The sequence below is a fragment of the Globicephala melas genome, chromosome 19 (genome assembly GCF_963455315.2).
Source record: "Globicephala melas chromosome 19, mGloMel1.2, whole genome shotgun sequence".
NCBI classification, from domain to species: Eukaryota; Metazoa; Chordata; class Mammalia; order Artiodactyla; family Delphinidae; genus Globicephala; species Globicephala melas.
This window is the reverse complement of record NC_083332.1, coordinates 45,187,091-45,210,632: the sequence shown is the minus strand read 5'-3', so window position 1 is coordinate 45,210,632 and position 23,542 is coordinate 45,187,091. Positions and strand designations below refer to the sequence as shown.

Below are 23,542 nucleotides of genomic sequence, written 5' to 3'. Positions count from 1 at the left end.
TCTGATTTTGTTCAGGTGGGCTAAGAGAACCGCTTCCCACGGGCCCTCCTTGCTTACTCACCCGTCAGAAGCTGCCACTAAATGGAACTTATTGTTTGGTTTAGCACACTTCTGAGTTCCCTCTGGATCTCAGGGGAGGAAGTGGAATGTTGCCCAGAGGCCACTGTGTGCACAGAGGCGAGCAGACAGGCGGCCTGAAAACATACATGCCTCCTCCGTCACCCTGAGCTGGACTTGCCTCCTCTAAGCAGAGCTGGCCCAGGCCGTACTACAGTCACCATTCTTTGCACTTCACATTTGTCCTTTGGACCATTAAAAAACTAAAACAGCACTCCCTCCTCCCTCCCACCCCATCTTCTCCATTCCCCTTCCCTCCCTTACCCATTGCACTTTTCCCGCTCTGCTTGAGGGCTACGTCACACCTCAGCAAAAGCTAAGCTATACTGCTCTGGCTTCTTCCCGCATCGCCGGGCAATGATGGCCAGATACAACATGAGGAGGGCCACCCAGTAGCAGCCGTACAGGATGGCCCCAGAGACAAGGAAGGCTAGCTCCGTCTCACTGAACAGATCCTGGCAGTAAGCTGTGTAGGCCAGCCCCCCAAGGAGGACTGCCACCCAGATGGACACAGGGATGAGGCCAATGAAGTTCACCACAATGGTTTTTCGGCCAGAGGTGCCCCAGCCAGACTTGTTGATGGTAGCAATGGCAAAGATCTTGGCTGGCAGGAGGCTGGACATATAGAGAAGGGAGTATAGTGACATGAAGATCATCTCTGCATTGCCCCGAAGGAAGCAGGCGTATGTAGCCTTGATAATGCCCACCAGCTGCACTGTCAGCAGGAAGAGAAGAATGTTCCAGATGCGGCCACGGTAGAAAAGCTGTATGACTGTGGCGATAAGGAAGAAGGGGAAGAAACCCGTGACCACTGATTCGTAGGTCATCCAGAGGTGGTGCTTGTGGAACCACAGAGAGTTGTAGAGCCACTCGCGGAAGTAAGACTTGCTCCAGCGGGTCTGCTGGTTAAGCCACCGGAGGTACTTGGTGGGGGTCTCTGTGAGGCATTTAGAGCGAGCTGTATACTTAGTCCTGTAGCCGAGACTCAGGACTCGGTTGGTGAGGTGCCGGTCATCCCCAAAGCTGCACTTGCTGCCTAGGAACTTCTGATGGTACCAGTCCTCCAAGAATTGCTGAAGGAGGCTGTTACGGTACATGCCCAAGGGCCCGCTAATGCACTGCACACAGCCAAAGTAGGACTGGCAAGCCCGCTCCACATTGAAGGCCATCCAGTACCGCACACTGCTCAGGAAGGAGATCCATGAATCGTATTTGTTGAGGATCTGCAAGGGAACCAGAGATGCTGGGCCTCCTTGCCTGAGGACATGAGCCCCAGGAGACAGACACCAGAGACCATGAGGCCTCCCTACACCCCAAGTGCTGGAGCCCATTGCTCCAGTTCCTGGCCGTGAGTGCTCGCCCAGCCAGAGCTGGGAAACCAGAGGCTCAGAGGAAGCGACCACACCCAGTCACTCTCCCCGGCACCAGCCCCACCTCTCCTCCGTGTCATCTGCACCGACTGTCCCAATGAAGTTGCTCTAGCAGTTAAAGCCACCTTCAATCTCAGGAGGCAGCCTGTGGTGGTGGCCAAGAGAAAGGCTTGAGAAAGAAGCACACACCCCAGCCACCCATCCTGACCCTTTCTGCAGTTGGAAAGCTTCTTGGGAAGACATGGTATGTTGCCAGCAGTACCCTTGGAAGAAGATCTGACCCTTTATTTGTACCATACTGCCCGGAGCTCTTCAGTGCAACGTCCCTAAGAGCAAGGGTTTCTCAGGGGTCTAACTTTGGAGTTGCTTGATGCACCACTGGCCAAAAAGGAAGCCCCCTCCAGGATGGATGGCCTCAGAACACTGTGCCCCTCCCAGCAGCATAGGCTCTCTATATACCTGTTAAGTAATTTCTCCCCCCTTAAAAGAACAGGAAAGGGGTTGGGTAGCAGATGAGCCCTTTGATACCATTGAAAACTGTCAAAGAGGAAACACCCCTCCAAAACACTAGGAAGTCAAGATGTCCATTCCTAAGCATATCCAATTAGATTAAGAAGCAGAAAGAATCCAGACCCCCCCCCCGCCCAGGAATCCTTGGTTACTTCTTACTTGGACATCTCCCCCGACTCCTCCTACTTGGGGGTCCTCCTCCAGGACTCGAAGCATTTCAATTGTGCAGGCTGGATCCAGCACAGTGTCAGAGTCACACACCTGCAGAAGGAATGCACTATCAGTCCATTTCGACCTCAGGCGCGCGCGCGCACGCGCGCGCACACGCGCGCACACACACACACACACACACACACACACACACACACACACCTTTCACATGATACACTTCAAGCTACTAGCAGAGAAGTCTATGCCAAATAGAAAGAGTGAAATGAATAACAAAGGAAAGTAAGAAAACGAGTTCAGGTACCAGGCTTGATAGCCACTAGACCGAGAGATCTCCAGGAGACTTTCCGTGCTGGGCCCAGAAAGGGAGAAGTGCTTAGCACTGGAGAAATCTTTAGCCCCTTACAGAGCCAGACTCCTCAGAAGTGGTCTTAAAATATTTCTCAAAATAGTATTTCTCTTCAAAATAGTATTTCTCTTCAAAAAGTCATTGAAATCAGATGACAAGCATTGTGGCTAGACCAGGGCCAGCAGACATTTCTCAGAAGGCCAAGAAATGGCTCCTGCCAGAGGCTACTGCCCAAAGCTTGCTCATAGGATTATTAAGAACAGGGTCTTCCCTGTTTCAGCCTCTGGCCTCTTAGACAACCAGCCTAAGTGGAGGATGTATTTAGCCCAGTCACAGGACCTCTAATGAGGCTTCCAGGCCTTTTGTGTTCTGTTGGCCAAGTCTCCCAGATCGGGGCATGGCATGGCCACGGGCTGCTCTCACGTAGATTCTACTCTGGATGGGCCTGGAAGCTGGCACCAACTACCTTCAATCAGGACCTGGATCAAATCCTGCCCACCTGCCCGCCTTTCCTAGGGAGACTCCTGGTTTATTTCTAACAGGTGGCCTGTTATTGTTATTAGTTGAACCTGGGCTACGAACACTTACTCTGGTGGCTGACTCCTTTGTTTTCTAGAAAATTGAGATGATACAAAAAGCCCAGATAACCAGAGTAGAGGAATTGGTTTCCTGACCCCTGAGAGAGCAAAGAACAGTATCCACAGATAAGCCCAAACCCTGTTCTGCAAAAGCCTAAAATCCTTTTACTAAAGTTGCTGAGGACCTATTAGCCTTCAGGAAGGGGGCCACCCTCTACACTCCAACCCTATGCTTTCTCTCTCCACGTTGGAAGACTCAGTGGCCATAGAGAAGCAGCAGAAAGCAGAGGGGGAACCAGGCAGAGTCATCACAGCCACTCCCTCCTACCTGCACAATGACACATCCTTACAATCCTGGCCCAGACTGGGAAGGCCCTAGGGAGCCTCAGGCCACTCCCAGAGCCCCCTCAGCTTACAGGCCAAGCTTCCCAGGGCTGCTGGTCTCAAGACTACTTCCTGCCATGACCCTACCTCATTCCTCACACTGCTTGGCTTCCCTCACCCCAGGGAGGTCTTTCCAGCTGAGCAAGGTTAGGAAAGTTAGAGCTCTTGGCTGCCTGAGTTTCCCCACTGGCTGGAGCAGGGTTATCTCCCGAAGAGGGAAAGACACCTTCAGCAGGGCTCATGAAGACAGGCAGAAACCCAGAGTGTTTAATGACTGGCGCCCAGGGCTGCCCCAAGTAGTGAGCCCAGAGCCTTCAAGAGAAAGGCTGGCTCAGGTGCATGAGCCTATCTGCTGATCCACCAGAGCACAGAGGAAAGGAAGAGGTGTGGTAGAGCAGGTTTGGGGGGATCCTGTGCTTCAAGGGAGTAGATGACAGAGTCACGACGGCTTGAGCACATGCCAGGAGGGCTCAAGGGCTTTTTCTAAATCTTCTGAGTCCCCAGGCAAGTCTCAAAGGCCCCTTGACCCTAGGTGAACTGCAGAATCAAGAACTGTCTCACATCCCTCCCTCTCCAAGGCTGAGGAGGTCCTTGGGCCTAAGAAGACAGAAAAAGACAAATATGCTAACTCTCACTGCAACTTTCTAAACAGCCAAAAACAAAAAATCTGTGGCAAGCTAATTTTAGGTGGGTACAGTAAAGAAAATTTGAATATTGGAGTATGCAACATGCTGTCAGCAAGACTGCTGGCATATAGGTGGGCTGCCGCAGCAGCCACTATCCATTCAGACGACAGAGAAGGGCAGGAACAGAGGAGTGGACAGTGGATGCTGGACCAGAAACCTGGGGTCCTGGGTGTCAGTTTCTACTTGGTACTGAAATGCATGACCTTTCATCAGTTTTCTCTAGGTTCTGTTATTTGAAAATTGGAGCAGGGGACTTCCCTGGTGGTGCAGTGGTTAAGAGTCCACCTGCCAATGCAGGGGACGTGGGTTCGAGCCCTGGTCTGGGAAGATCCCACATGCCGCGGAGCAACTAAGCCCGTGTGCCACAACTACTGAGCCTGTGCTCCAGAGACCACGAGCCACAACTACTGAGCCTGAGTGCCACAACTACTGAAGCCCGCATGCCTACAGCCCACGCTGCTCAACAAGAGAAGCCACAACGAGAAGCCCATGCACCACAATGAAGACCCAACATTGCCAAAAATAAAATTAATTTAAAAAAGGAAAAGAAAATTGGAGCAATGTTAACCTTGTCAGCATAATAAAATTTCCAGGCTGGTGTCAATGCCTGCTTTGGCTGGAAGCTAGGCAGGGTCTGTTCAGGGTCCTGGCCCTGCCAAGATGGCTGCAGAATCGGGGTGGGGGATGATTTGCACGTGTCCCTCCACCTCACAGATAAGAACTTGACACCGGAAAGAGTTGGACTTTTTAGCCCATAACTAAAACTATTTGAGTGCTTGGCAGCATGATTTTTTTTTTGCTCTTCCCCACACTTCTTTATGAAGAGGCTCATCCCCACGTTGCCAGTATCGAGGCAGTATCGTACAGTGGACAAGGACAGACTGCCGAGGCTCAAATCCTGGCTCTGCACCTTACTGCCATGTGACATTAGGCAAGTTACTTAGCCTCTCTGTGCTTCAGGCTCAGTTTCTGTAAGTGGAAATAATAATAGTACTTATCTCCTAGGAGTATTACAAGGATTAAAAGAACTAAAATGTATGAAGTGCCTACAACAGTGTCTGGTATAAGTAAATGCTATACACTTTACACCTGTTTGCTATTATTGGGCTACCAATCCATAGACCTGCCCAGAGTCACAGAGCTAAGTAACAGCAGAACCAGGATTCCCTCCCAGGTCTTTTTAACCCCAGGACTGCTGTTGAGAACCATGGTGCCTACTGCCTTCTTAAGTGCAGAGGAGGAATGTGCACAACACAAAGGACCTAGACTGGACCTAAAAGTCCCCAGGAGAGTATGCCTGCCTGGCTGGACACATCCACATGTCCACATACACCTAGGGAGGCACGCTTACCTGGATGTAGTCCACTGAATCACCAAGAGCCTTGAAGGCCGTGTACATGACCTCTCGCTTGCCTCCCCACTTCTGCATGATGCATGAGAAGGTGCTGGCCTGCACCACGTTGCGCACGCGGTCCATGCCCTCCTGAAGGCTGGCCTCCGTCTCACCCTCACCCGCCTCATGGAAGTTGCTGCGCCACACAAAGAAGCCGGCTTGCTCGGTGCCACCTAGCACCTCATGGAAGATGTCCAGCATGTAGGCATCCTCCTGGCGATTGCCATCCACCACCATGACCACCTTGAGGTCGGGGAAGGCGATGCGCTGGGCTGAGCGCAGGCACTTGCGCAAGTAGTCGGGGTCCTCCTGGTATGCAGCGATGCAGAGCGCCACAGAGCGCCGCAGCGGGGAGGGCAGCTTCAGTGGCCGGCCTGCCCGCCGCATGCGCCGGTGCTCCAGGAAGGCAAACAGGCTCTGGATGAGCAGGTGCAGACCCAGGATGGCACCGTACAGCCCGAAGGACAGGTAGTGTTTTTCTGTGTGGATGAACTGGTAGCCTGTCACATAAGCTGCCAGGATGCCACCCAGCACTGCCAGGGCAAACAGGCTGGTGCCCACCACACGAAGGGCTGTTGTCAGCTGCACCGGCATCTGGTGGGAGAAGGTGGGAGATGTGGGTCAGGCGGAGGCAGCATCCCTGGTCAATGGCAGTGGGGGCATTTTCTCTGGGCCTGGCCCAGAACCGGGAAAATGACCCACTAATAAAAACAATTACCATTTATTGAGCATGACTAAGACTGTAGACTCAGAAGCCAGACTACTGGTGTTCAAATCCCAGCTCTGACACTATCTGTGTGACTGTGTTCTACCCCTTAGTTAATTCATCTGTAAAATGTGGGCTGCAGCACTAACTTCCTAGCATCTTTAAGGATTAAATGGGTTACATATGTAAAGCACTTAAAGTAGCATTTATTATTGTTAGACAAACCAAAGCCAGAGAGAGCTGTGTGATACCTAGCTGGTGGCAGAACTGGGATCTGCCTGACCCAAAGCTCTCATAGGCAAGCTTCAGTAGGGGTGAGCCTGAGGCCAGAGGAAGCTCTGAGCACCTGAGGGGCCAGGAAGAAGGATGCGGCGGGTGGGGGGGCAGGGGCAGGTAGGCAGCCTCTACCTGGCCTATACCCACTAGGGGATTACACCAATGAGGCCCATGAAGAAAGTGGGGAAGGAAAAGATAGGAAACAAAGAGATGCCAGAGGAAAAAAAGAAGGAAACAGCTTCCCTTTCTCAAAACAGCTAAATTGGTAAGAGAAACTTTCCCTATGTTCTCTGCTTTCTCATCTTTTTCTCATTTGAGAGGCAGGGAAGAAAGGGAAAGCAATCAGGAAAAGCAGACAAGGTTGAGAAGAGGAAATGAGCGCTGGGGTGTGGACGGCCGTCCTGGAAGCCCAGCACTGGGGCACCAGAGGGAACTGCAGCCACCACTGCAGCAGCCTGGGAGGGGTGGCTGCCTGGGAAACCCCATCTACTTGGTCCTAGCGCCCACATAGAATCTCTGTCCACGTCCCCCTGCCGCACCACTCCTGGAAATGCTGCCAGGTTTTGTTTGCAACCAAGTCAGGGCTTCTAGCATCTGCCCAATTGGAAAAAGCTTTTTTAATGAAAAGAGCCTAGCACTCGGAACCAGAAGTCTTGTGCTTGAGACAGCTCTACTACCTCCTGGCTGCCTGACCTTGCCCAAATTCTCTGGGACTTAGCATCCCCCTCAGGAGGGATTCCAATGGTTTCTTGCTCCATAGGTCTCAGGTAAATCATTTTACTGATTAGTAGCCCTGAAAGATTACCCAAGTCGGGAGGTGGATGCGGATGGGAGACGGCTGATGAGGCCAGCTCCCTGCCCTCCATTCTGAGGCCTTCTCCCCATCTCCCCTCCTTGCCACCTGCCTGATCTGGAGAATCCTGTTTCCTCCACCACCACCACCACCCACCCTTTACAGACAATGAGGTCTCACTTCCAAGCTTGCTCCAAGTCTACGTCTCACTAAACCCAACTCCTGACCCCCACCTCAACACAAACACACTTTCTTGCCGGGGGTCTGTTCCCCTGCCACCTCTCACATAGGAGGGGTGAGGAACACGCAGTTAGTGCCTCAATCAGCCGGAGACTCAGGCCTCAGCATTCCAGCAGCTTCGGTCCGGAAAGTACTGTTGGCAGCCTCGCCTCTCCGGGAAGCGCGGCCTCCGGGCGCTCTGCCCCGCCATCCCGGGGAGCCTGCCGCGTACTTCCTCTGCAGGACTCCCGTCCTTCCTTCTCTCCCCCGCCCCCGCCCCAGCCCGCGGCCGTCGCACGCGCTTGCGGCCCAGGGGTCCCTAGGCCCTGCATCCACCGCCCAGGAGCGCCCCCGCCCCCTCTAGAGCTCGCATGCCATGGGGGCGCTGCGGGCACTACTGCCCGCCTGCGCTCTGGGAAAGGGCAGGGGGCGCCGAGGCCAACCCAGCGACCTGCCGGGCGCTGGCGCCCCGCCTCGGTGCAGTGCCGGAGGCGGTGCCCACCAGGTTAACGCAGCCGGGAAGACACTGGCCAGGCTTCTCGCCCACGCCAGAGCCTCGCCTTCTGGCGAAGGCGGTGCCGGCCACACCCACGTGCGGGTTTCCCACGACCCAGCCTGGAAGGAACGGAAAACCCAAGGAATCAGTCGACCCAGGCCTCACTCATCTCCTCGGGGGCCCCAGCTACCTTGGCAAAGTGTGCCTGCAGACAAAGACGGCGTCCCCGGTGTCGCCGGCCCCCTCCTTTCCCAGGCGGGACACCCTCCTCCCCTGCTCAGGAAGTGGAGACATTACCTCGGCACCCCTACGCCACAGAGGACCCAAAAAGGTCCCGCAGCTGGAGACCCCACGTGCAATCAGGCGCTGGTGCGGGGCTCTGCCTCAGGTGGCCCTGCCCAGACAGGGGGCCGTGTCACCCCCAAGCCGGCGGAGGGAGCCTCTTGCCCCCCATACCCTTCGCTCGGAAGGGATCAACGAGAGCTCGGCCCCGGTAGGCTAACGCGCACCCGGCTTCAAGGGCAAGAGGTTGGGGGCGCTCCCTAAGCCCTCCCCCCACCCCCAGAGATGACGGAAAGAGGAAAACCCCAGACAAGGATGCACGCCGCCAATCTACTCCCGACACTTTGCGGGGCTGCCCAGTCTGCAGCCTCTCCAGCTGACAGGTGCGCCCTGCTGCGGGGCCCACACGCGTCGGGGTGGAAACTTGCGCGCGGGGTAGGGGCTCTTTCCTTTGCGCCCGGCCGCCCTCCCGGCCCCTCCGAGCCCGCAAGGGAAGGGGAGCCCAGGCCGCGAGTACGTGCGGCCGTGGCCCGGCTGACCCGCAAAAACCCGGGCGCCAAGCATCTTGGTGCCTGGACAGGTGCGAACCCCTGGGCGGGCCTGGGGCAGGGAGAGACTCCAGCCAGCCTCATGCCCCTCACCGTCGCCCGCCTCCCAAGCCATTCACAAACCAGGAGCCACAAGGGAGGAAGGGAGGAGAGGCTGGAGAAGGAGAGGATGGAGGAAGAAAGGGAGGAGGGGTCAGCGGGGAGGGGGCTGCAGGAACGGGAGCCGGGAAGCTTGGAGATGCCGCAGCCCTCAGCCCGCCTCCCGGCGCTGGACGCCGCGCCCGCACGGCCCCAGGAGCCGGCGGGGTCCACGGGGCTCAGCAAGAGGCACCCCTGGAGCCCGGCGCGCCCGGGTACCCCGCGCGGCCCGCCCCTCCGAGGCAGCCGGCCGGCCGGCCGGGCCTGCGCTCACCGTGCCGCCGGCTGCCCGCGCTCCGGTGCTTAGCAGGCCCGCGGCTGCTCCATGCCCCTCCTCCCGCTCCTCGCCGCCGCGCCTCGCTCCACCGTGCGCCGCCGCCACCGCGCGCTCCAACTGAAGAGCTCCGGCCCCGCCGAGCCGCCTTTAAGTACCTAGCGCGTCCCCGCCGGGAGAGGCGCCCTCCTCCGGCCCTGGGGCCGGGAAAGTTGGGAAGAGTGGGAGGGCTCCCCCGAGGGCCGCGAGGTAGCACCTCCTTCCCGGCTCGGCCAGAGGTAGCCCCACGCGGCCGGCGCGCGGTTGGACGCAGGCTCCCGAGTGCACGCGGCTACTCCAGTTCGCAAAGACTCAAGAATCTCCGCACCCTCCGAAAATGGGTTCCCCCTCCGCCGCTCTCGTTCCGGGACCAACTGCCCAGGGGGAGGTGGTCATTGTGCTCAACCTAGAACCTGAAGCGTAGTTAACTTCAGTATAACCCATAAGGGCTTCCAAAATTATGACTCTCAGTTGCCCCCTCCTCTGCAAAGCGGGGGAGCGGATAGAAATCCCTCGACTGCAGCACGCGGAGGGACTGTGCGCTGTATAGGGTAGTCCCTAAAGCCCAGACCCCAGAACCTTCCTGCCGGCAAAAAAAAAAAAAAAAAAAAAAAAAAGGCGCAGAAGAGAATACTTGTTAAATACAAAAAGACTGGTCAAAGGTGTTACCAATTGTGAAATTGTGACAAGCTTAGCTTTCAATCCCGCAGTGGGGCGCTGATGACTTTAACGCTTTTTCAAAAGCTGCAATGGTTTTGCAAGAACCTTGTAAGTTCCAGTGTCCTAAAGCCAAAACCAACTCTCCTCTCCTTTTTACACCTTTATTTCCGACATCCATGACCTCCTAAATTCCCAACTGATCTCATCGCCAGAGGCTTCCAAGCTCCCAAAAGCTGGTGCTAGACTTGGGTGAGGTGAGGTCGCATGGGGTTGGGGGGAGGTGGGGAGTTCTTAGCAGAGGAAGTTAGTTCAGAATGAGCTGAACACGCTGGGTTTCTAAATCTCAGAAAATCTTGGAGGTATTATAATTGAAGACTAATAAAAAATGAATTTACATATCTTCCAGATACACCTGGGACAATTTCCATCACTTTTTCCAAGCTGCAACAAATTTATAGGAACCTGAGTTGCAATCTGTAAGCTGCTCCTCTCAGAAGTCTTAGGGGCTCACCCTGACTCACTCTGGGCCACAGAGCTCACCCCTCAGTCGCCCAGACAAGCAGACCCCTGGCACACCTCCTCCACTGCCCCCCCCACCCGCCCCGCATCTTGTGTTACATAAACCAAATCACTTCTGGCTTTTGCTTGAGAAAATCATCACTAATATGCTACATGGTTTAAACGTGTGCTTTTTAAAACTAGTATTCGCGATGGGAATGTGTTTTGAACCTCAGATGGGCCCTATTAAGAGCAAACAAGGCACAGGTGGAGAGAGAAGCCCTTGGTTAAGAGGACGACTCTGGAGTCAGTTCTGCCCCTAGCCGTGTGGCACTAACCTCAGTGTCTTCATCCCAGAAATGGGATTGAGTATCTACCTGACATGGATGTCACAAGGACTGAAGCGACTGACTGACAGTAAGTGCTCAGTAAAGGTTAACTGCAGCCAACTTCAACCAGAGAATGGCATCTGCTTGCTGATGCTATGGATTCTACATGCCTATCCCTCTAGGATGTGACACTTGGTGACAGGAAGTTCAGAGATCAGTGTTCAGGAAAAATGCCTTGTCTCAATTGCATTACGGACTCCTTGAGCTCTAGGCCACCGCCTCTACATCCAGGAGCATCACAGAGCCTGGAGTTGCCAGAGACTGGAGGAGCTATCTGATTCTACCTCCCACCCAAATTTGCCATCTGCAAAACTTTAGAACAGGGGAAACAAGCAGGGGCTGGGCGGCAACAAAGATGAGTGCATCGGCCTGGTGGGGAGCCAAGGTCCCATTTAAAGGAGATGTCCCTTTGAGAGGGAGGGCCCAGCGTGGCCAGGTGCTCTGTTGTTGAGAAGCCAGAAATCCAGATTTTTACGTGAAATCTCCTCATATTAAAGTGTTAGCTACTAATTCAAACGTTAAAAAACACTCCACAGGCCAGGCCAAGTGTGTCTGTGAGTCAGATCCAACCAACTGGCTACTTGCAAGTGACCTGTTTAGACTCTTTAGGAACGGAGCAGCCAGTTTGGAAAGGTCCCGTCTGCCCTCAGCAACACAGCAACATGACATCTTGGGTGCAAGTTTCCTGGGGCTGCTCCAGGATCATCTCATGCCTAGTTAATTTCTAAGGCTCCAAATTTGTCCCACAGGCTTAGTGCCTGTCTCACGCAGCTGGTTCCAGGGTTGCGCTGGTACAGCACAACCTCACTAGTCAGTTAAAACCTCCGAAATGAAAGGCAGGTCCAGATGCAACATTATGAGAACAGTAAACACTCTGCCCATATCAATTGCCTTGGCCCCCTAAATGGCTTCCCCCGGGGAGCAAATTATCTTTTTCTGGTCTGCAGGGCCAGCAACCTGGTGTTATCAGGCAGCTTGGAGAGTCTTTACCTTTGTGGCCCGGCAGGATTTGCCTGTAATTAACATCCACTTTGCCGTGACCTATTTGCATTCATCTCTTCAGGGGGAGATGGGTAGGGGAATCCTTAAGGGTCTGACACAATAAAGCTCACGTTTATCTCTGCTTACCGCTGGGGATTCAGAAATAGGACTAATTCCATACCCAATTACTTAAAAATGTGAATTCAGAGGTTGCTGAATTGGCTTTTACACAGGTTCCAGAGGGTAAGCCTCCTATTCAGCTCTGTAGCAGAAGATTCATGCGGCATTTCAACATTCATTTACTAAACACTGAAGACCTGATCCGAGCAGAGAAGGATGCTTTGGCACTGCAAAGTCTCAGGCTGGTCCCTGCCATCTAGATGGTTATCCGTTTTGAAGAAAAATACACTTGAAAAATTAAGTCACCGTACAAGAAAGTATATAATGTTGATGAGAGAATCCAACTGCAAGAGCTTGAAGATTTCGGGAAAGAGATCTCTGTGAGCTGGTATGGGCTGGGCAGTTTCATGGAGGACTTGAGCTGACTGTGTAGAGAGACAAGAGCATTCTAGACAGGAAACAAAGCTTACGAACAAGAGTAGGTAGAGGAATGGGTGAGGTGTGTTTGAAGGCCAGCAAAAGAGAGGTCTGGATGAAACGAGAAATTTACACTGAAGAAGTTGCAACAGTGCCTGCTCTGTAGAAAGTGCCTGATAAAGTCTAGCTGCAGAGAAGAAGGAAGCTAGGGATGGATTCTGGAAGGCCTTGGATGACTGAATAAGGAGTTTGGATTTTATCCAGTAGGTAACAGAGAATATTGAAGTTGTCAGAGCAAGGTAGTAAGAGGCTGTAAGTATTGTTTGGGGATGGCTGAGCCAGTGGTGTTTTGGGGTAAGGACTAGGAATGGGGTAGGAGACCTGTTAGGAGGCAGATAAACCACAAAAAAGGGGTGAGAAAGGGCAGCTGTGAGAATTGTTGGTGCTGCCCTCAGGAAGTGGAGGTGAGGGCAGGCAGTGCCAACTATCTTGGGCACAAGCGAGAGTACAGGTGGAGGAATAATCAAGGAAAAGAGACTTCTACAGTTCGGAGGGTGGAGGGGGCCATTCTCAAAGCTCTGGAGGGTTTGAGATGACTGGAGCTGACAGTACCACAAACACGTATTTCACCTTTCAACTAATTTTCAAATCCAAACCCATGAAATACCCAAATACCTTTGTGCCAATAGAAGCCTGCCATTCGATCCCTCTTGTCATCACTCGTGCTTGAAGCTGCGGGACAACCCTGCCAGCCAGTAACCAGGAGTTGCTTTGCTCTGCTGGTAGCCTAGTGAATGACTGGGTGGGGGAGGGGCGGAGGGATGGTCTCGCTCCACAGGCTGCCCCCTCCCCCTCTGACCTCACGCTTTAGTGCTCCACCCTGGCATCCAGCCCACAGCCTCTAGCGAAGCCAAGCAGAATGGGGGATGGCAGCCAAGCCACCAGGTCTCCCCCAGTCCCTCCAGGCTGCATCCCATCCACTTCCTCTGGGCTGACCACAATCAAAACCTCTTGAAGGTAATGAAGGTGAATTTAAATTGGCCCCCAAAGAGTAGCTGGTTATGCCCCCCAGCTGACTACACAGGGCCTCCTCCTCAAGGCAGCCTAATAATCTGCCACACTAGTTCATACATAATTCCAAGTGGAAAGCGTGTGCCTTGACAGCGGCAAGGCAGCTACTACCAAGCAAAGTTATCCCTTCATAACTCTTCCCTCTTACCGACAAGTACTCTGTAATCAGTACCATTTCTAGGTGCTACGTTTGAAGAAGCAGGCTTAAGGATTTTCTGTCCTGCAGTTACAATGGTTAGATTTTAACTCCAGTCTCCCTCCGTGGATAGAAGAGTCATTTTCATTTCAAAATAAAGGGCCTCTGCTCTGCTGGAGGCAGAGCTGCCAGCTCCTACTAAGGGGCTAGGTTCTTTTATGCTGGCTTGAAGGTCAGGATTAGAAGGGCACACAGAACGATAACCAAGTGTCAAGCCAGACCTGGAGATGCTTTCTTGAAATCCTAAACAGAAAAAGCTCTTCCTGGCCATCTTTCCTTCCTCTCCCTCCCCCAGGTGAATACAGAAAGAAATCCAGAAGGCGATTTTAAACCATAATCTACCTTCTTGGCAGAATATTGTGCAGCTACTAAATATAATGTAATGTTCGGGAAGAGAATGTAGGAATAGGCAAAAATGCTTATAATGCAATGTTAAGTAAAAAAGGCAGGATACAAAAATTGTCATGTATGAATGACTACATTTACGTTGTTTTCTTTTGAATCCTATGAATTAAAGGGCAGGAGAGAAATTCACCCAGATATTAAGATCAGGTTTGTTTGGGTGGTAGAACAATGAATTTTTTCTCTTTGCCCTTTTCTCTGTATTCTCCAAACATTCTATAAATAAGTATAATAGTCTTGTAATAAAAAGATTATTTTAAAATGATATGAATTGTAAATTCACAGAATTTCCTTCTAAACTAGCGCTGGGTGGGATACAGCCCATATCATACGTGGGCTCATGTGAAAAAGTCTGGCAACCTCCGTCTGCTAAGAAAGCAGGAAAGTTGGGAGGGCCAGGATATAGGATTAGTGGTAGCCAAAACTCCAGTACTTTGCTTTATTTAAATCCCTCCCACTGTTCCTTTGAGAGAATTTTTGCAGGGAAGAGGGGAGTATGTAGAGCTGTGCCTGCTCATCCAGCAGCTCTGAGTAAATTATAAAGACTCCTTCTTCCTTCCTCCTGGCAACACAGCCCAGAGCCAGGGCACACGGCTTGCCTGGCACAGCCCAGCTGGTGTCAGCCCCCACTCAGCCCCTCATCCAGGGTCACGGTGATCCTGGGGAAGGGAGGCAGGTGCACTTAATGTGGGCTCTAGTAGTACCCTGAAAGGATGCTTTTCCTGAAAAAAAGTATTTCCAAGAATGATGATGTCAACAGCATTGCACTCCTGCCCGGGGAGAGGCTGTCTCCTCTGGGTGCTGTAAACCTACCCCCATGCCAGTACCAATGGGTACGTCCACACCCACACGTGCACGTAACATACTGTACACAGAACGGACACACGCGTACTTGCTCATTACACAAGCGCACACTCACTTTCCCGGACTTCAGCGGGATGCAATCCCAGCCTACAGCCCCAGTTGCAGGATCAGCAGGAGAAGAACAAAACCACTTAAGGTAACCTTGTTCCAAATTCATTTGGCTTCATTACAATAACATCAACCACAGTTCTTAAATGTGCTGGCGCTTCTGCTTCATGTCCTTGTTCTTGATTAAAGACACTGTTAGTCACTGTCACAGAGGAGGTCCGAAGCTGGATCCTCCATAAAAGCAATTAGAGAAGAGCTGAGGGTAGAGGCAGTCCCCATCAGCTCCTTCGTGGGGAGAGACCCCCCAAAATATGTCCCACTCTCAGATTTTTTTTGTTAGGACACCCCCCCTAACTCTCTCTCTCTCTCTCTCCGCTTTTCTCACCAGATAAGCTAATGTAGTGGTTCTCACGTCTGGCTGCTGCACGTTAGACTTTTAAAACCTGGGAAGCTTTCTGAAAAACACTAATGCCTGGACCCTATCCCAGATCGATTTAGTCACAATCACTGGGGGTGAGCCCCAGGCTTGAATTTTTTATTTAATTCCCTAGGAGACTCTATTACACAGCCAGCAGTGAGGACGCATCCTGAGGATTCTCCTCAGCTGGGTTTGCAAGTGCATTTCTGGCACTGGGAGGACAGCAGACAGCCAGCCAGTCCCAGAGGTGAGCTCCAGAGCGTACAAGTATCTATCCATTTTCCTCCAGCACCATGCCTGCCACACTTGTTTGAATTAAGTGACCTTAAAAACTTAACAATGAACCAATGAGCTACTAAGCCAGAAGGAAAAAAAAGAAAAGGGAGAAAAGACGCTGATATGAGGTGGAAATTAGGAGGGAGAGCCAAGGAGAAACAGAGGCGGGCAGACAGGACCAGCTGGGCACGCCACTCCCAGATCTCCGGATCTACCTGGAATTGGGTTGATATAATCTTTTAGTTGGCAAAGGTGCTGCCTGCTTTTTCCAGAAGAACTGGGGGAAAGCCACGGAGGAGAGAGTTGCCAAAAACAACTAGGATTAGTTTTTGTTTTACAAAGGACAGGACTTCTGCACACTGAGGACTTTTCCTACCTAGAGGATGGGTTAGGGTAGTGGATATGGGCTGCTCTCTTTTGGGGCATGGAGTCTCCATGACTCTCTCTCACATGGTCCTGGCCTTGGCCACAGAGAAACACCCACATGGCTGATGCTGGAGCCTTGTTCTTTGCACTCTCTGAACAGCACTGATACAGTTTCTTTGGAAAGTGGCAGGGGGATCACCCCACGCCCAGCTCTTCAAAGCATCAGCACAACCATTCTTTTAGTAAAGACAGCCTAATTTCAGGCTGGCCCTTCCCTAAGATTAACAAGGTCACCATAAGTTTTGAAGTTTGGAAAGTGGTGTGTGGTCTAATAAAGAGGTGTGTGAATGTGTCCCACCCAGGCACTGTTCTGAGCAGGTTTTAGCTCTTAAGGCAGACAGTGAAGATTAAATTTTACATCATTTAATAAACCACTTAAACGCCCAGTAGCTCTTCCTAGTTCCCCAGCAGAGAGGGTGCTCCTGCAGCTCCGAATCTGCCCCGCAATCTGCCCTCCTCTCATAATACCAACAACTCTCACCCTCAGCACCCCCCCTGCATCTCTGAGATAGAGTTAGGTGCTGGCTAACTGGTTCCTATAAGAACTAGCAAATGAAGTCAGAAGTTTCTCTGCTCTAGTGCACTCACTCGCTTCTCCCTTTGTCTCTTCCCATCTGCAAGAACTTATCTCTCTGGACCTTATTTTTCCCTTCTGCAAAATAGGGCCATTAATTCCAGTCTCATTTTTTTCTCTGAAGGAATGGTATGGAATAGAGCTATCAATGTATATATGTGAGAAATACATACACACGCATTAAAACAATCCATTGTTATCATTCTGAGATACCAAAATCTGAGAACCGAAACCCTGCTTACAGGAGGTAAAAGGGTAAACAAAAAACAACAAACCTTCAAAGGAGACATTTCTGGGCTCTCACTGGAGTTCACGGGAAGACTTACTACATTTTCTATGTTCCCACACACGGCGCGGCAGCGTCAAGGGTCTACTACCTTAGCCACCCCCAGAAAGAAGAATAGGCCTTTCAATGAGCAATTTACAAAAGCTGACGAAGTACAGGAGCAGGTGGGCTGGGGGGCTTTAGCAAATCTCATCTCCGGCTGCTAGGCAAACTACAAGGTCAAAAACAAGATCTATAGCAAGTTCTGGTGTTTGAGGTTAGGTTTTGATGTACGTGGACACTATCTGGAGGGAATCAGGGCTGAGGTTTATCTTGACATACATGGTCCATCTGAACAAGCAGGGAACCACTGTCTTTATCCTCACTTATATTAACAGTTTTTTACCACTTGGAAATATAGTGTCTATTGGGTGGCAAAGCACAGTGGCTAAAAGCTCAGCCTTGGGAGCCAGACTGCCTGGGTCCAAATACTGGTTTGGCTACTTCTCACTAACTATGTAATCTGGAGCAAGTAATTAGCCTCTTGTGTGCCTCAGTTTTCCCATCTGTAAAACAGGGATAATAATAATACCTACCTCGGGACTCCCCTGGTGGCGCAGTGGTTAAGAATCCGCCTGCCAGTGCAGGGAACATGCGTTTGAGCCCTGGTCCGGGAAGATCCTACAATGCCTCGGAGCAAGTAAGCCCATGCACCACAACTACTGAGCCTGCGCTCTAGACCCCGTGCTCTGCAACGAGAAGCCACCACAATGAGAAGCCCGCGCACTGCCACAAAGAGTAGCCCTCGCTCAACGCAACTAGAGAAAGCGTGCAGCAACGAAGACTCAACGCAGCCAAAAATAAATAAATTAATAAATAAATTAATAAAAATAATAATACCTACCTCATGGGCCCAGTGTGAGGATTTAGTGGATTAATATATGTCAAGTGTACAGAAGAGCACAATAAGCTCTTTATAGTGTTAACTGATTATGATGTACAGTGATGTAGAGCTACAGCAATCATTCATCCTGGGTTTTATCAGGATGAACCTGATACTTTAAGGGGCCGTCAGACCCGATGTCCTGAGTCTGGTGTGGGAACCGTGGTCATTATCCTGGGGACACCTCTAACCCCATGAGAAGGCATACCCTAACACTCAGGATGGAGTCTCAGAGCTGAGAGCCTAGTCAGAGCTCTTTTGAATACACCTGCAGGAGCTCAGGATTTCTCTCCAGGACGAGTACTTGTAGCTGGACTTTGGCTGCCGGTGAGCATACTTGCAAAGTGTTATTGTGCCCCTACCGGTGGTTTTGATACACAGAAAACTCCATCCCCTGAAGATTTCCTGGGCCTGAAATTATTTAGAGAATGGTGTTAACACTTTGCTGTGGTGACTGAACCTGCATTGCATGATTAAAGCAGTGTCAGCTGAGGATGGAGGAACGTAGATCGGCACAAGCGTGTTGGTGGAAGGAACACTGAAAATGTTCATATCTTCTGGATCCAGCCTTCCAACCTTTTAGGACTTATCCTATAGAAACACTTCAGTATGCAAAGAGTTATGCTTGAGAATCATTGAAGAATCATTGGAACTTAGAAATAATTCAACTGACCATCAAGAGGCAAATGCTTAAACCAGCTGTCGTTCATCTATACAATGGAAGACATGCCACATCAACAGGGGAGAGGGGGCTGTAAGTACTGAGTGTCTCCAAGGTATGTGACTAAGAAAAAAATCTATGGGACACTCTTTATGGTGACAATCCCATTTTTGTTTTTGAAAGCAGTAAGGTATATTCGTGTTCGTTTGGGAAAAGGATGAAAGGAAGGAAACATCTAGAGGGATATACACCCACCTGCTGGTCAGTGGTAACCTTGGGGTAGGAGTGGAGGTAAGATTGCGAATTCTTCTTCGTTACATATACTTTAAATTTGTTATAATTCATAAAACATATAATTTGTGCGTGCACGCACACACACACACACACACACACACACACGCACGCATGCAGCCAGGGCATCTGTACCTGAGGGCTCTGCCACTCCTCAGCACTATGAGGGCAGGGGGCCAGCACAGGGTCGGCATCCCTCAGCTCGTGTCAGCAGAGTTCCAGTGACTGCTTTGTGGGACCCACATGCCGGGGCTCCTGTGTGTATATGAGCTCCTGAGTGCTTCTCAAGCTGTGCTCTAGTTGAAAGGGCTTTGCTGCTATACTAATTCTGGGGGGAGAGGCTCCTTAGGATTCAAAAGATGTTCAAAAGAGTCTGCCTCAAGCCCCCCAGGAGACTTGGGCCAAATTCCACCAAAAGGGAATAACAATAGTTTGCCTCTCTGTTCCACGATGTTGTTGTATCATACAAGTTCATGGGTAAAAAATGACCTTCCAAACTAAAGGAAACACAGAGTAACTGATCTTGCTATTCTATGCCCCCAGGGACTGCAGAGTGTCACGGGGGTGGGGGCAGGTAATACCTGAGCTTCCTGGGAGTACGGACCTACCTGAGTCAGCATGAAGAACACTGGGGAGGGACAAGAGGGATGACCCTTCAAATAAGTGGGTGCAGCCCCTTCCAGGGCTGATGGTGCAGGTCTGCGCTGCCTCTACACCTGCTGGAGGCACGGGGTACGCTGAGCACAGCCCTGAGCCCCGCCAACAGGGAAGAGTGCAGCAGCCGGTGTTCTAAGAAGACAACTCCCCAACCCCCAAGTGGCCAGTCAGCTCCGAGCAGAGTGGTGCGTGGAAGTGAGGTGCCGTGCACTGCAGGGAGGCTGCTGCGTGTGACTGCAGAAGCTCTGTGGCTGCAGAACTCGCTGGAGGACACAGCACAGCCCTTAGAGGTCACGCCTGCTGCTGTCCAGGAGGCAGTGGAAGAAGACCACCCCCCATGCCCCCGTCGTGGTCAGGGCAGAGTGGCTTGCCTCCCACAGCCCACCCTGGAACTCAGCTCCCGTTCTGACTCTCTCCCTTGCCACTGAAATTCCAGCTGAGCTTTTGGATTTCTGTGCAGAGAGACTGCAGAAGCCAATCTGGTTTTGTACAGGTCAGGTGAATCATCCCCCAACCAACTGATCAACTTTCACGTGTCTTGGCCATCCCTCCAGTGCAGGCAGCAGGCAAGGCTCCCTTCACTCACAGTCTCACAGACAAAGAGATGGAGCAGGGCGGGGACAGAGGCCAGACCAACCCGTCTGCTGTCCTCTTTCTTCTGGGGCCAATGAGGAGAAACGGCTGCTGCCAAAGAAGGCATTGGTGAAAGGGGATGGGGCTCACCACTTCCAAACTGAGAGAAAACTGTGGTTGGATATGAACAACTTCTGGCTCAATACATTTCCCATTTTACAGCTTTTATCATCTTGGCCTCAAAGCACTTTCCAAAAACAAGCTGAAGGGGCTTCAGGTGGAAACAGGTCTGCGGCTGCCCCTTCACTCAGAGCGGTCCACAGGCTCCACGTTGTTCGGCACGTCGCCCCCTGCACCCCCTCCGCTCCACTTCCTGCCCGCTCACTGTGCCCAGCAGCACTGCCCCTCCTCTCTCACCTCCGGGCCCTGGCACTCGCCACTCCCTCTGCCTGGACCACTCTTCCCTCAAGTATCTTCATGGCCGCTCCTTCACCTCCTTCTGATCCTTACTCAAACTTCAACTTCTCAGTGAGGCCCTCTCTGGACAACTTATCCAAAGTCACAGCTCTCACCCCATACACTCCTCACCTTTCCTTCCCGACTTGATTTTTCCCTAGAGCATTTATCACCATTTGATATCCTGCTTTATTCTTTATCTTACTTGTTGCCTGTCTCCTCCTGCTACAACGTAAGCTTCCCCTGAAGGTAAGCATTTTGTTCACTGCAGTGTTCTCAGCATGTGGTGCTACGTCTGGCACATAGTAGGTGCTCAACAAATTGTTGTCGTCGTTGCCTGTGATTCGCTTTCCTACCCTCCTGTCCCTGGTCAGCCCTTACACGTGGATGGGTCGGCAGAGCCATAGGAAAGTGAAGGAATGGAGAAGAGAGGTGAAGAAAGAAGAATATGAACATATGGAAAAGTATGTGTTTGGAGAGACGATAAGGAGCAAAGTGCAAGTTAAGAGATTTCTGATTAAATAACAGAGTGTGTGGAAGGGTAAGTTTGTGCCAAGGAGGAAAGACAAAACAGCAGAGAGGGAAGCTCTCCAGAATGTCCAGTAAGTCTAACCTGATCAACCAGTCGACACTTGGGCAGAGAGCCTGGGGTTTGGCTGCAGCCACACCTTTGGGCCCCTGCCTGACTCTTGCCACAGTGCCATCCTCTGGAGACCAAGGGAGATGTGCCGGTGGCCTAGAAGAGGAGGAAGAAGCAGGGAAGGGAAAGGGGGCAAGTAAAAGACTAATGAGTGATACAGGGGGGCGTGGGACAGACTGCTACGCAGTGGAGGGGACTGGAGGTGCGAGGCCAGGAGAGTGTCTGTAGCAGAGACAAAGGGAGGAGACTGGAGGAGCAGCAGGAGGAGGTGGCCGCAGAGGGAGGAGAGACGGGCAGAGGTGGGAGGCAAGCACAGGGACGCTGCTATTACACAGAAGCAGACACGCGTCTCGGGCCTGTGCAGGAATGTGTCACTATTGCTCCTGCCATCTGCCCCTGGAGTTCTGTGCCTTTTTCTTTTTCTTAAGTTTTGCATTCTTATTATCGTAAAGCTCTCAATTCTCATGCTTTCTCAAGGATGGAGACATATATAGATACAGATATCTATATACATATCTATACATATCTATATACATGGGAGATTATTTTACAATTTGGTAATTTTTAATATTTTGGTCATATTTGGTGTTTAGAAGGGTTACATTATGGTATCCTCCCCTTGAGTTTGGTAACAAGGACAGAAAAGGTCACTCTCTGAAACTGAATCCATCAAAGTCAATAAAGAACAGATGCTTTTAGCCAGTTGCCAAATAATTCAAATTAAGAGGCAATTTATAAATGGAGATAAGGGGACCACAATGCTTTGTGAGGCACTCCCTAGACCAGGTGTTTAGACTAGAGACTTTCTCAGTCTAATCAAGCTGATCAATTAGGATATGTCCTCAGAACTGAAATACATTTAATGCAAATAAAGTTGTAAGTTAAACCAACCATCTAACATACCTAATCTGATTATCTTAAGTGGGTTTTATGGGGTTTAGTTAGAGGAAGGCCAAGAAATAAAAACTTTTAGTGTATATCCAGCTGGTCCAAAGGAGATTCTTCTCTGATTTGAAAGCCCAATCCTGATTTTCTAGACACCCTTGATTTGGAGAATGGAATAATCCAGCTACCCTAGCTGAACGGAAATATTCCTTGGAAACATCTGACTGCTTCTGTTCACTGCTCTCTAGGCTAACCTGTGGGCCATAGCTTTCTGTGAGCTGGCCTCTTTAAAGGGATGCTCACCACAAAGGTTCTAAGCTAAGGACGTGCCTGTAATCAGGCCAGAAGAAAATAGCCTGATGTTAACTGGCAAGTGGGCTTCTAGACAGTCCTTCAGTCACCTGAGAGTTCTGGGAAATTGTGTTTTGGTTCTGCTGGGCCTGGTCACCAGAGAGTGGGGATAGAATCCTGTGATAAAATTCAGCCCTGCAGAGCTGAGGACTGGTTAAGGACTCTGGGTTAGCCTCACCAAGGTGTTGATGACTGGGACGGGTTGTCTGAAGCGATCATCCAGTACGTCCTTTTTGTCTTCTCTTTTAGCTGCAATCAAAATTCAGTAACCAAAATATATAAATAGATAAAAAGACGTCTAGAGTGCTACGTGTGAAATGACTTCAGTAAACCTGGCATCAGGTCACCAATACATAATGCACTTTCCAACAGGCATTTAGCACGAACACATTGTCTAAGCATTCCTCTTTCTCAAGGAGCAGAAGACTGAAGGCGGGATATAAACTCTCTCATCTGAGATGTTTGTGGCTCTTTTCTCCTATAATCAGGGCAACTCTGTGCTAACAGTAGCAGAGGGAGTGAAAGAAAATGGCCTGGGAGGGCAAACACAGCACTTACCTTCCTTCTCTGGAAGATTCAACCAGCTTGATTCTCTTTTCTGGAGATCAAATCCTCAGCGCCATAGCTTTCCATCTCAAAAGCAGAAGACCAGATTCAGACCTGTTATTCTTTCCAGCCAAGATAGTTTTATTCCAGTTTTGCATGTTTTGATAACAATTTCCTTTCCCTCCCTCCCTACAATTGCGTCTCTGTACCCTGAAATGCCTCTTGAGCATCCAAGGATGACCAGCTCTGGCTGCTCCTCATTACAAGAGGGACAATCTCAGCATGAAAGAATATCAAGACATGTGACCTATGGGTGGGCCAACCTCTTCTACTCAAGTCGCAAGAGAATGGTCAATTAATCAAATTCCACCGGTTGTGTTAAAAATATACTGCCATCAGGTAGACATCCTTCTCTAAATGCTACAGGACAGTGAAAAATGTGCACGTTAATGAGATCTGTAATCTTTTTTTCTTTTATCGGCACACACTTCAGGCTGGATGCAGGATGGCTAAATAGGTGCTTTAGGAAGGTCAGCCCGAAGACACACAGGACCAGAGACATAAAGCCACCTCCGGGGGCAGCCATATTGCCAGCACCAAAGGGGCAG

General features: G+C 51.0%; 1 protein-coding gene across 4 annotated transcripts; it reads right to left on the bottom strand.

Annotated features, from left to right (window-relative positions):
* Positions 1–378: 378 nt before the first annotated feature.
* Positions 379–23,080, bottom strand: HAS3 (hyaluronan synthase 3). 4 transcript variants are annotated; one of them, XM_030863534.2, is made up of 5 exons: positions 22,947–22,972; positions 22,567–22,637; positions 5,514–6,149; positions 2,157–2,258; positions 379–1,340 (listed from the first exon to the last, which is right to left on the bottom strand). In XM_030863534.2, the coding sequence occupies exons 3-5, from the start codon at positions 6,147–6,149 to the stop codon at positions 417–419; spliced, it is 1,662 nt and encodes a 553-aa protein (XP_030719394.1). In that variant the 5' UTR covers positions 22,567–22,637; positions 22,947–22,972; the 3' UTR covers positions 379–416. The 4 variants fall into 4 exon arrangements, with proteins under 4 accessions (XP_030719394.1, XP_030719395.1, XP_060145870.1 ...); XM_030863535.2 differs by lacking the exon at positions 22,567–22,637 and having other exon boundaries at positions 22,947–23,080; XM_060289887.1 differs by lacking the exons at positions 22,567–22,637; positions 22,947–22,972 and adding an exon at positions 17,528–18,653.
* Positions 23,081–23,542: the final 462 nt, after the last annotated feature.

Excerpts from the sequence above, each read along its gene's own strand:
- HAS3 (XM_030863535.2), bottom strand. The coding sequence starts at position 6,149 with ATGCCGGTGCAGCTGACAACAGCCCTTCGTGTGGTGGGCACCAGCCTG. Across the intron at positions 2,259-5,513 it reads ATTCAGTGGACTACATCCAG|GTGTGTGACTCTGACACTGT; the intron begins GTAAGCGTGCCT and ends TTCCTTCTGCAG. Across the intron at positions 1,341-2,156 it reads GAGTCGGGGGAGATGTCCAA|ATCCTCAACAAATACGATTC; the intron begins GTAAGAAGTAAC and ends GTTCCCTTGCAG.